The sequence below is a fragment of the Dreissena polymorpha genome, chromosome 5, assembly GCF_020536995.1.
Source record: "Dreissena polymorpha isolate Duluth1 chromosome 5, UMN_Dpol_1.0, whole genome shotgun sequence".
Lineage (NCBI taxonomy): Eukaryota > Metazoa > Mollusca > Bivalvia > Myida > Dreissenidae > Dreissena > Dreissena polymorpha.
Window position 1 is genome coordinate 33281798 of NC_068359.1, and position 16333 is coordinate 33298130.

General features: G+C 35.7%; 1 protein-coding gene across 1 annotated transcript; it reads left to right on the top strand.

Annotated features, from left to right (window-relative positions):
- Nucleotides 1–1380: 1380 nt before the first annotated feature.
- LOC127881294 (uncharacterized) lies at nucleotides 1381–12924 on the top strand. The gene is made up of 6 exons (XM_052429045.1): nucleotides 1381–1566; nucleotides 6152–6520; nucleotides 7067–7193; nucleotides 7649–7788; nucleotides 9869–10046; nucleotides 11563–12924. Exons 1-6 carry the CDS (start codon nucleotides 1396–1398, stop codon nucleotides 11817–11819), a joined length of 1242 nt encoding a protein of 413 aa, XP_052285005.1. The 5' UTR covers nucleotides 1381–1395; the 3' UTR covers nucleotides 11820–12924.
- Nucleotides 12925–16333: the final 3409 nt, after the last annotated feature.

The window sequence follows — 16333 nt, forward strand, 5'->3', positions numbered from 1 at the left end:
TTCATATAAGTTGGTTATTTATATGTCAATGTATATAGCCCTATTGCGATGTTTTTCCTAAAATGTCATCTAAAAAAATAGAAGAAATTTTTTTGCTCAAGACCATGATTGTACCTACTGCGCGCGCTCAGAAATCGGAAAAAAACAACAGTGCGCGAGTTCTGAATGAAATCTTTTAGTAAGAAATCTCGTCCATGAGGATTCTGGGCTGTTATATGAATTTGCAGACTTTAAAGACGATTTTGAATAAAAATTCACATGCGGTCCAAAACTAGGTCACTAGGACTCTTAGAACAGCTTTTTAACACCCTAGAAGCGACATTTTTTACCTAATCTTTATGAAACTTGGTAAGAATGTGATTCTCATTGAAGTTTCAAATGAGTTTGAAAATGGGTCATCCCGGGTTAAAAACTAGGTCACTAGGTCAAATCTTAGGAAAGATTGTTTTTACCCTAGAGGCAACATGTTTGACCAAATCTTAATAAAATTTGTTCAGAACATGACAAAAATATTATAATATTGACAAAAATATGTTGACTCAATCCTCAGGTGAACAATAAAGGACCATCATGGCCGTCATGTTATAAGATTATTTTTTTTACATATTACTTTGGCTTTTATTATATAATTTGGAAAATTGCCTTCAAATTAGGAAAACATATTGAGTCATATTTTGCATTGGGAATCGGTAAGATATTCTGACCCACAGAATCTTTAGAAAAAGGCCTGTAGAGCTTCTCTGCACAACTGCTCATTTGTGTGTGTTTTTCGTTTGGCTAACACAATGAATATCTCAGTGCTGCAGCGTACATTGTCATGTGTTGTAGTGCTCTAGATATTTTAAATTAATATATTGTGTGAACAGCAAGATAATATTCATCTCTGTTTCAGAATGCAGTTAATAATGTGTAAGAAAGATAACCTTGGCTTTTTTTTTCAGACGCTACATTCAGAGAAAGGAACTCTTTATTTATGCCAAGTAGGTGCAGGCAGCCTAGTACCAGTACTTCTGTAGGCAAAAGAAAACGTCCACGAACTTGGACTGCTAATTTTATGTTTTTTCAAACAATCTTCAAAATAAGGTACCTAACAGTGCTGAAAAAGAATGCTTGTACAAGGCAGGTTTGGGTATGAAAAAAGTAACTTTTGAAGGAGATGCAAAAGAACAAAGTGTTCATGACACTATCATTAAAGAGTTTCCTAAACTTGAACAGTGCGGGGGGTTTGAACTGTTACGTTGTAACAGTAGCTGCAGAGTATTGAAACAACTTAATTGTAAATGGGATGTTAAAACATTAAAAAGTGTTGTAGGACCTCAAGGTAAATTTTATATTAGACCCATTCAAAAGTGTTTGACGGTTGAGGTAGTAACAGAAGCTGAAGAAACAGAGTTAATGACAAAGTGTGACATATGCAAACAGGAAGTTTCTTTAGGTCAAATACGTAACCATGTTGAGTCCTGTATAGCCACAAATCTGGACCATACAGAAACGTACCTGTATACTTCACAGGGAAATTCAGATGAAGAACTTCCTGAAAGTGCTTCAGAGATAATTCATCAACAGGTACGTGCACTTTGTTTACGGTATTTATAAGTGAATACACTTGCATGTATTTGCTCGCCATATAAAAATGTTATAATCAAAACCAGTCTGTACACAGATTTAATTATTAAAATACTTATTGAACTTGGTCAGAGAAATTTTGTTCTATAAAAAAAATAGCCACCAGGGGCTTCGTCAGTTCTCTTTATATGTTAATGGAGACAGTCAGTTGGAAGTCATTGCTCCCTGTCTGTGGGCAGTTTTTGTTTTAAGGATTTAGATTGTTTAAAATCAATGTTATGCAGATTATCTGCGTTTGTCAGTTTGCTGTGCACAGTGTGTCAAGTTTTAAATAAATACAATATGTTAATTTAAACGTTACACGTTTTTAAAGGTACATGCATATTTAAAATCAATGGTTCAAATTATGACAAGAAAAATAAAAAAAAATATGTCCAACTAATGCATAAATAATTATGTTATTTTGGATTAGTAGCAATGTTTTGTTGTTATGCCCCCACCACGAAATGGCTACAGGCATATAGTGTTTACCCTGTTTGTGTGTGTGAATGTGCAAAAAAATGCAATGGTTTTGTGTCGTGTCAATAACTTGCACTAACACCAATAAATAAAGTTGCACAAATTATGTCTCCCCCAATATTGGGGGGGGGGACATATTGTTTTTGTGCTGTCCAGAGATCTGTATGGATGGATGTTCCTGGAACCTCGTCAGCGCTTCTCATAAACTTGCAACACTTACTAACTATCATAAGGGGACTGTGCAGGCAAAGTTATGTAACTCTAACTGGCATTTTGACAGAATTATGGCCACTTCATACTAAAAAAATTGGAAATTTTGTTAAGTTTTGTGTTTTGATCCCCTTTACTCCTAAAGTATCATAGCTATTGCTTTCAGACTTGACCATAAGGGGACTGTACAGGACAAGTTGCATAACTCTGGTTGGCATTTTGACAGAATTATGGCTCTTTTTGACTTAGTAACTTTGAATATTTGGTTAAATTTTGTGTTAAGATCCACTTTACTTCTAAAGTAAGGCTTTTGCTTTCAAACTTCAAATACATTCAAAATCTGTACATACTTGGTGCTTTTAGGGAAAACAGGGCTTTATGCATGTCAAATAAGATTAGCCTGTGCACACTGATTTGCCTGTGCAATGCGCACAAGCCAATCAAGGATGACACTCTCTGATTTTATGTTGATTTTCGTTTAAAGAGAGTCTGTGGTACTGGGATGACAATTTATGCATATGCATTAAGCCCTGTTTTTCCAAAATGAAGCTTAAATTATCTTTTTTATTAATTATTTGGGGAACAAAACACATCTCAACCTGTGCTTTAAGACAAACTCTTTATAAATTTGAATGGTTTGTGTTCATTTCAAACTTGAGATATAAAAAGCTATAACATAATTTTGAAAACTGAGTTGCGTCTAAGATTATGCAAAAGCCAACAATATCAGTGCCTTCAGCGCTTTGATTTTAGGTGTATCTACTTTCTAGCTTGTTTTTGTTGTGAACACAGTTTGTCATCATTTCCTAGCTGAAACCTGAGATGAGTATATGAGTATGTTAGAAAATTATTTTGTCCTGAACATAGCCTGAATCTGAGATAACAGCGACAATTTTATGAAAACTTTATAGGGAACATTTATTTTAGTGAATAACTTTTGTCGTACATGTTGTTTAATTGTTAACTTGATTTAATGAACTTCAATTCACTTTTTAATTAAAAAGAAGTTCTATATTAATTTAATTAAATTTTGTTTATATGGAATGTTCTATTTTCAATAACCATTTAAAACTCTGAGGTTTAAAGGGGCCTTTTCACAGATTTTGGCATGTTTTGAAGTTTGTCATTAAATGCTTTGTATCGATAAATGTGAACATTGGATATAAAGCTGCTATTAGGCAAAGCAGGCCTGGGCCTACATTTTTTTTAAACATTAAAATGTTGACCCTGAGGTGGGTGAGGGGTTAGAAATTTGCATTTCATGTTGACATTATCCTAAGACAATCGATTCTGAAACATTCCGAATGATGTTAATGACCGCGGAAATTTAATCACAGAGAAACGGATGTTTGATCGATGAAATCATCAACACATTTGCCTCGGTTAAGTGTACAAATATTGATTTCTTGTAATTGATGCACTTGTTAGAATAATTAGTGTAATAGATGAACTATAAGTTAGTTTAACACTCAACACGTTACGGTGCCGTTATAGACATGCAGCCAGTGTTATTGGAAAGAATTCCCATGGTTTAACTTGTGAATAAGTGTGGTGTTACATTTTTAAATGTTTCTCTGTTCCATATTGTTTTAAAATTTAGTTCTCTGGTATGAAGATAATACAGTAAAATCTAGTTCACTAACATCGAGATAAAACAGTAAAATATCAAAGAAAAACGGGCAAAAGTCTTGTATTTTCTGAAAATATCGTATTATTTGTCTAGATAAGCTTAAAATCTCACCACAGGCGTTATAGGATTTAAAAATTGTCCAGGGGATGACACTCGGACCCCCCGTTTTTATGTATTATATCCGGGCCTTCAGCTTAAAATGCTAGCTACGCCCCTGTTCTGGATACAATGCCAGATGTATTTTATACTTATATAAGCAATCCTTGTTAAGTTTCACAAAATATAACGACAACAACAGAACTCTCCAAATTATTAATTTGTTTTGCGTTGTTCATGTTCAGTACATGTTTAGTATTACTGTTTCCGCACGAATATCATAACTAAAACGAAAATTTGCGAATCTGAAACAACTTTTTTCAATTTTGTCAATTTACCCAAACGTGAAAAGGCCCCTTTAAAAGACCCAGTCCCATTATGATTTTATGAAGATAGATGTAATATATAATGTGTTACGACAGGTTATGTTAATTTCTTTCTTTCATATACCTTTTCGCTTATGTAACAATACAGTAGTTGATGTATCACGCATTTATTTATAATAAAAAAGAAAAGAAAAAGAAAAGGAGACATCATGTATTGTAATGTAAGGGGCACATCTCGTATTGTCCTGTTAAAGCATGCAGTTATTATCCCCCGCCTATCCGCCATAGGCGGAGGGATATTGTTTTGGTGTTGTCTGTCCGTCTTTCTGTCTGTCCGTCTTTCCGTCCGTCCGTCGGGAGCCATATCTTTGAATGCTTTGGCGGATTTCATTGAAACTTGGTATGAGTATATATATATGGATAAGAGGATGACGCACGCCAAATGGCATTGTACACCATCTGTTAATAACGGAGTTATGGCCCTTTGTATCGTGAAAAAATGCTTTTTAATATAAGCTTAGAGCTTTATCTCCATTAACACATGAGCGAGAGCCATGAAACTTGCCATAGATGTTCTCAATCATCTGGGGGTGCTTTACATTCAACACCCATAATCCTAGGGGCTAAGGTCAAGGTCACACATTGAGGTCAAAGGTCGTTCTCCATCCGTCCAGAACATTTTTGTGTCCAGAAGCATATTGGCCGGGGATATCAATTCAACGAATTTGCTTGTTTGTATTGAGGTTTTATCTGTTTTGTGTGTGAATCTATGAATAAAGTCATTTGTGAGTTACCCACCAACGAGTTCAGAGCAGACATGGCAAGGGACCTTCACAATTTTAAGGCCAGACAGGCCTAGAAACGAGGAGAAATAATGTACAGGCCACTGTTATTAATTTCACAGGCCTCAATTTTAATTGTTTAATCCTGGAGGGACATTGTATAATAAATTCACAAAGTGAATGTTAACATGTGTGTGATTTATGAAAGGGCAAAAATTGTGAACAGTCTGATTCGAAAAAATTAATTTAGTGTATTATTCAGTTTGGGAAAAATATAAACACATATTAACATACATACGTTATTGAGTTTTATTGATGTATTTAACACAGATTTATTAATATATTAAATACTTTTACCTTTTATTATCTTCTATTTCACTAACATGCCATAACAGTAATCTGTATAGAGTTACAAACATAAATTTGAAAGGCCTGTGTTCATTTCAAACTTGCAATTAATTTTGAAAAATAAGTTGCCTCTTTAATTATGCAATAGCGAACAATTTCAGTGCCTTCATCCCACCCTAACCCCCCCCCCCCCTTCAAAAAATATATTTTGTTTGACATGTTTTTTAGCTCACCTGAGCACAACATGCTCATGGTGAGCTTTTGTGATCGCCTTTTGTCCGTTGTCCGTTTTGCGACGTCAACATTTGCCTTGTTCACTCTCTAGAGGCCACATTTATTGTCCAATCTTCATGAAATTTGGTCGGAAGATTGGTTTCAATGATATCTTGGATGAGTTCGAAAATAATTATGTTTGCTTGAAAAACATGGCTGCCAAGGGGCGGGGCATTTTTCCTTATATGGCTATAGTAAAATCTTGTTAACACTCTAGAGGCCACATTTATTGTCCAATCTTAATGAAACTTGGTCAGAAGATTTGTCCCAATAATATCTTGTTATCTCAGGTGAGCGACTTTGAGCCTTTCAGGCCCTCTTGTCTTATTTTTGGAAGATAATGTAATAAATGCCCAGACCCCCACACTATACACCCCTCACCACTGTTGTTTCAATTTCAGGGGTTTTCCATGGAATTCCATGATTTACCAGAGATTTCCAGCATAACTTCCATGGTGACCCTGGACAATGTACACCCGGGCAGTGAGAACCAGCTTAATGGAGATTATTTAAGTACATTAGTTAAAAAGTGTACTACATTTTGTAAATCCAATGATGTGTCTGATCCTATTCATGTGCTAAAGATCTTTCAAAAAGAGATTGTTACTGGGAGACCATTAGAACTAACAGAAGAGACATCATCTACGGGCATTTATGGTGAAACCAATTTCATTTTGGTAGACAGAGGCGATCTACTGAAAACAGCAATTGAGGAAATAAGGGCAATAAGCGACATGAGGAAATGCCTTGAAGTTCAGTTCTATGGAGAGGTAAATACATATAAAGTGTAGAAAAAAAAACAAATGACCATACAATTTTCCAATTCCAAGTCTACTTCACTGAAAATAATTCCCTGTTTGTGATTATTGTGTTTCACTGTATTACATTTTTCATAAATATGATTTTTCAAACTTTGAAAAATATAGACAGAATGTTGCAAAGAGGTTTGGAAATTTTGGGGCATTGAATTTCCTTGTTTTAGTGTCAGCGGCTTCTTGCCTAGCCATGCTATGGGAATAACGTAATCTTTTACACCCCAGCAAACAAAGTTTGCAAGGGAGTATGTAGTTGTCATTTTGTTGGTTGGTCGGCTGTGGGTTTGATCATCTCTCTCTGACTGCTCCAACATGTGGATCAAACTACTCATAAATTGTGTAAGTAATTGACTTGAAACTAGAGATGTGTCATAAAGAAAAAAGTGTATATGTGCAAGACCCAATTTTAACATGCGGTGATTCACCATTTTGGTAAAAAAAATGCGAACATTAGTGTCTGTAACAAATCTAGTGGGTTGTACCTGTTATTTAATTTTGCAGTGTGCTGCTGATTTTGGAGGTCCAAGAAAGGAATTCTTCTCTCTTGTCCTGCAGTGCATTAAGGAAGAATACTTCGAGCCAGTGAGAGAGTGGTCAGATGACTATGAAGCTGTTGGCAGAATATTGGGTAAATTTATTAAATTAAGCTTATTTGACTGGGACAAAGTGCCATGTAGTGGCCTGTACTTAGTGTTCCAAAGGCAAAGTCCAAGTCATTCAGGCTTTGAAAAATACATTATCCCAGTTGTACATACAGGGTTCTTGAACTCTGATATATGGGGCAAAAATTCCGCCCCAATTAAACCACAGTAAAATCATTCGTAGTTGACGGTCACTATAAGGTGTTATTTTTAGATATCATAAAACCTTCTAACTTTTAACTTTAATAATATTTTATTGCATTTTTATGCCCTTGCTATGAAATTGCCCTGGGACCAAGAGGAAATTCTGGTTAAGTGAGGATTCCCGTTTAGAGGGGAAATCAACTATTTTGCTTTCAGTTGGTCATTTACATATTCTAATGTGAAAAACTATTCTTGGGTGAGGAGTTGATTTCCCAATGAGGTACATTTAACATTCCAGCTCTGAGCACTCTTCAAAACGGAAGATTACCTAGAATTATGTCAGCAGAGCTAGTGGAGAAAGTATTCAATCAAGTGCTGCCTGTAGACAAGTACATCCAGGACCTAAGAAAAGGTCTTGACAGTCTTGGTCTTGTTCAGGTAAATAATGTTGAATGTTGCAAATAGAAGTTCTGATTAGAGCGGTTAAACCAATGTACAGCGCATGAACCAACAGTTTTTACGGTATACAAAACATGCTTATTAGTCCCCTGCCTGTTTCCAGAGGGGACTATAGTGTCTGTCGATGTCAGTCTGTCTGTCTGTGTGTCTACTCTATCCGAGGTGGTTTCCGGATGATAACTTCACTTAGGGCCGATGGATTTGTTTGAAAGTTGGTGTGTAGGTAGCTTAGGGGAAGATCTGGTGTGGGATTGCATAGGGGTCAAAGGGTAAAATATCTAGGTCACTGTTACTAAAAATAGAAATTCGGTTTCAATTAACATACATTAAATTCACATTCTTCAACTATCATGCATTCTGTAACTGTAAATGCACAAATAACATTGTAAATCTAGACAGATGCTGCTGTATAAACACAGATAACCTTCAAGTAGTTCAGGTAGCTGATGGTAGGGGACATGTATTGCGTGCAATACTAACTGTAAGCTTGTTTAAAGTTAATTGTATGGCCCTTAAAATAAGTATAGGTGAGTTTTTTTTTCTCCATTTTTGTAAGCCCAATGTGTGGTTTTGCAGACTTCCACTTAAATGTCTTAACCAAACTCATATACATGACAATACCATTTATTTTATAACCGAAATTATATATCTTCATTCATGACTTTGTTATGAACAAAACGAGTGCTTCAACATAATGGAATTGTGCATTTGACCAGCGAAGAAGGATGATAAATGTATTATTACAAAACATGTTAAACAATTCAGTTCTCATTCAATTATTATATCCCCATAAACAAAATTTAGGGGGGTATATAGGAGTGCACTTGTCTGTCAGTTGGTCCGTTTCATGGTTTCCACTCAATAACTTGAGTTTGGTTTGACCTGTTGATGAAACTAGGATAGTGCCTTGTATCAAGACTTAGCTCGGGATTGATTTCGGGGTCCATCACAGGGCTTTTTTTCACTACTTTGGGAACATGAATAATACCCTTGAAATAAGTAATTTAAGCATCTTTTGACCACAAATTGGGAAAATATAAGTAGTGTTAAAAAATTATGAAAATGTTGGTAACTTATCATAACATAGAACGACATGAGCTGAAACCAATCACTAAAATGGTGATTTCAACCTACCAGTCCTTTTCTGCACTGAAAAATCTCATTATTTTTGAATTTTTTAAACAGAGGCTATCCATTGGGATTCTTTACTGGATTTGGGATATGTTTTGCCATTGGAAATATGACTAAATAGCGGCTATAAAATCAGCTGAAAAAAAGCCCTGCATCAGGTTAAGGTCAAGGTCACTGTGGCTAACAATAGAAAAATGGTTTCCAATCAAAAATTTCTATGTTATATTAGATACCGTAATGAAACATGATTTAAAGGATGCTAATGACGAGACCTCGCCTCAGACTGCTTTTGGGGTCAAGGTCACTGTGACTTAAGTAAAGAGAGGTGATCCGTATCATGGTTTCCGCTCAATAACTTGAGTTTGGTTTGACCTGTTAACATGAAACTTGGTAGGATAAGCTTTTATTTTTTTGTAAAGACAACATGCAGAATATTCTGTGTCAATGTGGCATATGGGGGTATTCGTCAGGTCTGTGACAAAGCTCTAGTTGTACATTATTATCATGATGTACCAGTATAACTTTTTTTACCAATAGCATACAAAAGCATTTGGCTAATGTCCAGCATTTAAATATTGCAAATCATATCCATCAGTTGAGTTGCCTTCTTTCTTGTTTTACAAAATGAACCCATGTGACTTATATGACCAGAATATATAACTCTTGACATTATCAGATTCTGGGTCTACAAATTGAATGTAGTTAATTTCATGTATCTTAATATAACAAAGTCAAATCCATTCTTATGAGCACATTAATTTTATATTTTAAAACAATCACTCTATCTTGAGCGATTAATTAAGGGATATTATGGCTATCTTGTTTTTGGAATGTGTATATCCATTAAAATCCTGTTTAGTTGCAATAGAAATTGCAGTTTGAGTTTAAGTTTTTGAACAGCAAGATTTTGTTGAACCTTCGTTTTCAGCTTGTTCAAGAACTGCCAGCTGTTATTCACCTGTTCACACCTCAACAGTCGAATCCTTTAACGTTGAAGATGTTGACACACCTATTGAAGCCACAGTTTAGTGCTGAAGGGTCAAACAGAAGACAGAGAGAGAATTCCACATACACGTTGTTCATCAAATACATGCGTGAAGCTGCAAGTAAGTTCCATTCAGTGTTTATACATTCAATTGTGGTATGCATCCTTTTTTTATGTCCCCCACTATAGTAGTGGGGGACATATTGTTTTTGCCCTATCTGTTGGTCTGTTGGTTTGTTTGCGCCAAATTAAACATTTTGCAATTACTTTTGCTATATTGAAGATAGCAACTTCATATTTGGCATGCATGTGTATCTCATGAAGCTGCACATTTTGAGTGGTGAAAGGTCAAGGTCAATGTCATCCTTCAAGGTCAGAGGTCAAATATATGTGGCCAAAATCGCTCATTTTATGAATACTTTTGCAATATTGAAGATAGCAACTTGATATTTGGCATGCATGTGCATCTCATGGAGCTGCACATTTTGAGTGGTGAAAGGTCAAGGTCATCCTTCAAGGTCAGAGGTCATCCTTCAAGGTCAAACGTCATATAGGGGGACATTGTGTTTCACAAACACATCTTGTATACACTTAGTCTTTAATTGTGTCTAAATAGCTCCACTTTTCAAAGGAAAAGATTGTCAAAAGCTATTGTCATGATCCTCTTGTCTGTGTTTGGTAATGTTTATATTTATCCCCCAATTGCACAGTAGCAGTCAAAAGATATTTTGTTCATCTTCACAAAGGCAGGGTCATGTATATTACCATAGTTAAAGATTTCAAATGTTCTTAATGGTTATGTTTAATTTGAAAAAGGTCCATCTTTTAAAAACCAAGTAGTCTTGTCCAACGCATATTTTATTACAAACTATGCTTGTCTTAAATGATATTGTCATCACCAGAGAGCATAATTTGGTGTTTAGTATTTCAATCGCTATATATTGCAGTTGAACCCTCCAATAGCAAGCGAAATGACTACTTGTGTAATATATATTACACAGATCTTCTAACGATTATTTTGTTATTTTACTCTTGTTTGTGCATTTTATTTATAATCTCAGTTGTGTACCACTATAAGCCTCCATATAAACCCTCCTGTTAATTGTTCAGCAAGGTGTGTTTATTTGCTGGCAATACTTAAACTGCATTTTAAACTGGTGTGTGATGTTATTTGGCAGCCATATTATTTTCTGTGTAAACTATTCACTGGTTGACTTCCGGATTCATCAAACCTTGAACCTTCCCCAGTCTATACTGGGGGACATATTGTTTTTGCACTGTCTGTTGGTGCTACAGTATATTTATGCATTATATGTCATACCTTTTAAAAGAAAATTTTGCCCAAAACATTATAGAATAATTTCTGTAAAGCAAGCATTCAATACTGTTAAAGCTTGTTGGATGTTTTAAGTAAGTTAGCTAATACCAGTAAATTTTCAAGGTAAGTATTATGAACATTTAAAATGTCATAAATCATTCCTAAAAAGTTATTTCACATCTAAATCCCCTCCCCCCCCACACACACACACATGATTGTAACAGTTGATATATCCTTAATATTGCCACTTGCAGAGTGGTAAGAGTGTATACACAGTATAACATTTCCCAAATTATTTTAGTATTATGTATATCTTCAGGTGGAAGAAGAGGTGCTGTAAATCTTGGGAGCATATTAAGGTTTGCCACTGGTACAGAGGAGGAACCTGCCTTGGGCTTTGCTCTTCAGCCTTCCATTCAATTTATGGAAAGTGCTAATTTCCTGCCCACTGCAAATACCTGCATAAACAGAATGAATTTATCATTGCCAGATGAAAGTAATCCACTACCACTGCAAGAGGAACTGTTCAATTTGTTCGATCTAGCATTTTGTAACACATTCTTTGGTTTAGAATAAAAAATGACATTCACATATAATTATACCCCCATTACCATTGGTAATAGAGGCTATATGAGTCACTCTTTCGGTCAGTCGGGCTGTCAAAAAATTTCATCCAATCATCACCAAACTTGGTCACAAGTTGTATGTAGATGATGTCTAGATCAAGTTTGAATATGTATCATGCCAGGTCAAAAACTAGGTCACGGGTCAATTACTGCGTTCTAAACCGAAAGTTTGTCCGGACCATAACCATGTCATTTATCATTAGATTTTAAAATCACTTGGTACATTTGTTCACCATCATAGGACGGTGTGTCATGCAATAGAAGGACGTCGATGTCTCCAAGGTCAAGGTCACACTTTGAATTCGAAGGTAAAGTCGGTCGGTCTGTCTGTCCCAAAAATTTCATCTGATCTTCACCAAACTTGGTCAGAAGTTGTATCTAGATGTTGTCAAGGTCAAGTTTGAATATGGGTCATGCCAGGTCAAAAACTAGGTCACAGGTCACTAACTGCGTTTTAAACTGAAAGTTTGTCTGGACCATAACTAGGGCTGTAACGATACATTCAAATTGGACGGCATGTAATGCAAAAGAATTCAAGAGCTCAAAGGTCAAAATGGCCATAAAAGACAATGGCATAATCATTCTTCCAAATCGCCATAAATTAGCTTCTCTTGTTTTGTGAAGACAGCATGCAAAATATTAAATGTCACTGCAGCATTTTGTGGTATATGTCACGTCTGTGACAAAGCTCTAGTTGTGTATATGTATGTAGTAAAAAATGTTTTGAATGTAGTATGTGAGTTATATTGGTGTAATCAACATTTACTTTGTGAACCCTCAAGAGGCCAACCTTTTTTTTGCAATCTTGAAACTTGGTCAGCACATTTGTCCCCATAACATTATTACCTCTCCTGAGCACTATAGCCCCTATGTTGAGCTTGTGTGATAGTCCTTTGTTTTTAGTGCATCGTCAATATATGCCATGTGAACGCTAGAGTCTACATTTTTGTCCGATCTAAATAAAACTTGGTCAGATAATTAGTCCCAATGAAATCTGGACTCTGTTTGAAATTGGGTCATTTAGATGTCAAACACTAGGTCAAAAAAGAAAAACCATGTGAGAGGTCAAATTTGATGCCTAATCTTCATGTAATTTTTTAATAATGTTTTTTTAATGATAGGTTCATTGTTGGTTGAGCATGAAAATAAGCCTTTTTTCCATGAACATTTACAAATTTTAATGTATTGTAGTGTACACAATGTGTAAAGTATATCAATTCTTTGAATTTGTCTATTAGCATGTTGTTAATTATGTCTTATTTACATGCAATACATTTTGCTTGTTTACATTGTAAATGTGATGTTCATTGAAGTGTTGTCTGGGCTTGTTTCCTTCTTTTGCAGCAGCAAAGTATATTGACCCTTTTACCTAAGAAAAACTATGCTGTTTACCTTCAAATTTACTTTTAAAAACCATATCTCCTCAGTGGTAACTTTTCCTCATATTTAACATTTTGACCATTTCCCCAAATCAAAATCATAAAAATGACATGTAATTTGGTTTTGTTCCTAATGGTATGTAACCCCATGTTTTTGTCATATTTTTATGCCCCCCTTCGAAGAATAGGGGGTATATTGCTTTGCACATGTCGGTCTGTCGGTTCGTCCACCAGGTGGTTTCCGGATGATAACTCAAGAACTCTTGGGGCTAGGATCATGTAACTTCATAGGTACATTGATCATGACTCGCAGATGACCCTATCGATTTTGAGGTCACTAGGTCAAAGGTCAAGGTCACGGTGACCCGAAATAGTAAAATGGTTTCCGGATGATAACTCAAGAATGCTTATGCCTAGGATCATGAAACTTCATATGTACATTGATCATGACTCGCAGATGATCCCTATTGATTTTCAGGTCACTTGGTCAAAGGTCAAGGTCACGGTGACCCGAAATAGTAAAATGGTTTCCGGATGATAACTCAAGAACGCTTATTCCTAGGATCATGAAACTTGATAGGTAGATTGATCATGACTCGCAGATGACCCCTATTGATTTTCAGGTCACTATGTCAAAAGTCAAGGTCATGGTGACCCTAAATAGTAAAATGGTTTCCGGATGATAACTCAAGAACGCTTATGGCTAGGATCATGAAACTTCATAGGTACATTGATCATGACTGGCAGATGACCCCTATTGATTTTCATGTCACTATGTCAAAGGTCAAGGTCATAGTTACAAAAAAACATATTCACACAATGGCTGTCACTACAACGGAGAGCCCATATGGGGGGCATGCATGTTTTACAAACAGCCCTTGTTGTGATATCTTTTTCATTGTTTAAAAGTTTTTTTTCACAAATTGTTACTTATGAGCTATTGTGACCTGTCTTTGTTGGTCGTCCTGTATCTTGTGTCAACATATTTACTTAAAGGACATCTCCTCCTTACCAGCTGGTCCAATATTAATTAAACTTGGCAAGAATGTTCCTTGCATGAAGCTATTTTAAAGTTTTTCAAACAAAAGCATTCCATGAATAACTGGCTCTTGTTGCCATGGCAAGCGAAAGGAAAAACTTTAAAAAATCCCATCTGTTTTACCCCCACTACCATTGGTGGTAGGGGGGGGGGCTATATAGGAATCACTTAGTCTGTCTGTCCCAAAACTTTGTCCGGACCATAACTTTGTCATTAATCGTAATATTTTAAAATGACTTGGTTAATTTGTGCACTATCTCCAAGTTCACGGACACACTTTGAGTTGGAAGGTCAATATTCCCATAGACGAGTTTTTCTGGGCCATAACTATGTCATTTGTTGTGAGATTTTTAAATCATTTGGCAGGTTTGTTCACCATCATTACACGGTGTGTGATGCAAAAAAATTCTGTCCATATCACCAAGGTCAAGGTCACATTTTCATTTCAAAGGTCATATACGGCCATAAACTGACCATGTCTGGGCCATAACTATGTCATTCTTTGTGAGATTTGTGAATGACTCAGTGCATTTGTTCACCATCATGGAACAGTATGTCATGTGAAAGATCTACACCGATATCTCCAAGGTCAAGGTCACATTTGCATGATAATAAAATATTCTTTAAAATAAAATAAAATTAGTTTCTCTTACTTTGTGAAAACAACGTGTTAAATATTCAGTGTCAATGCGGCATGTAGGGGAATCGTCATGTCTGTGACAAAACTCTTGTTCAAGTTATGCCCCTGGTGCAAAATTTGCCCCACCTTGAAGTAAAATGTATTTCTTTATATGAAAATTGGAAAAAACTTCAGCAATTGCCTCCGAAACCACAAGGCAAAGCAGATATTTGGCATAAAACTTCTTTTAGTGCATCTCTACTGAGACTATTTAAATTATGCCACTGGGTGCAAATAAATTAAATTGTGTGTATATAGTGAAAACTTTAAACATCTCTGAAACCACCAGACCAAGACCACAAGAGCATAGATATTTTACAGTAAACATCATCTAGTGGACCTCTACCAGGATAACATTAATTATATCACTGGTTTGGCCCACCCCAGGCACAAATGTAATTTCCTTAAGAATTTATAGTCGCAGTGAATAAGTAAAAACTAAACAATCTTTTTCTCTCAACCGGCAAGGAATAAAGTTCCCGTATGTATAAAAAAAAAACAAGTCAGGTGAGCGATATAGGGCTATCATTCCTTTTTGTTAGTTCTTCTTGTCTGAGTTATTGTCCTTTAAAGATTCCTATGTTATTACATGTTAATAAGCGCAAGTTCTCTGAACCTTACACATGTTCCATTTTTCCGCCACTGTTGTAGGTGTATTGCCAAAATTAGAGACAATGCACATTCAGGGAGCATAACCTTTGTGGTCTGTGACAGCGACTTGTACTTGTAATTGCTTAGCATGAATGGCAATCTTTTGAGACAATACCATATGGTGCAGGTAAAGACGTAATTAATGAGCTAAAGGTATAGTTCTAGCAATTGCATCTTGCCCGTGTCCGTGTGAATGACTTCATGTGATATTTCTTTTGTACAACTTTGTGAAAGTATGCACACGAGCTGCGTTCATGTAATTGAGAATCTTATTAAATGTTTAGTTATTTGAGGTTAGTCTGTGTTACTTCATTTAGAAGTAAAATGAAAATGCCCAAGGAAATTATAGACAGCCAGCATGAGATATGTAATTGCACTAAGAAGCAGCTGAACTCCGTTATATGATTGAAATGGTGTTGACAAAAATAACACCGTATTTCCTCATTCACATAAACCCTCTTGACCTACAGTAGTTCATAAACGAGGAAATGAATGTAACAAACCATAAATATGATTATTTTTGTTATGCTTGTTAGTAATAAAATGGTGCAACCTTGAGGTATACATTAGTGGCGAAAAGTAGGTCACATACATTGTAATGTGCTGGGTAAATGTCAGTTCCGACGGACCAACAGGCATGTCTCTGGGCCGGAACAATTGAAACAATTGACCAGCGTAATATTCCGTATTATCACGTGGTCAGTTTAATGAAAACT

Coding starts and splice junctions, on each gene's coding strand:
- LOC127881294 (XM_052429045.1), top strand. CDS start 1,396: ATGACAAAGTGTGACATATGCAAACAGGAAGTTTCTTTAGGTCAAATA. Junction 1,567..6,151: donor CAGAGATAATTCATCAACAG/GTACGTGCACTT, acceptor TTTCAATTTCAG/GGGTTTTCCATGGAATTCCA. Junction 6,521..7,066: donor AAGTTCAGTTCTATGGAGAG/GTAAATACATAT, acceptor TTAATTTTGCAG/TGTGCTGCTGATTTTGGAGG.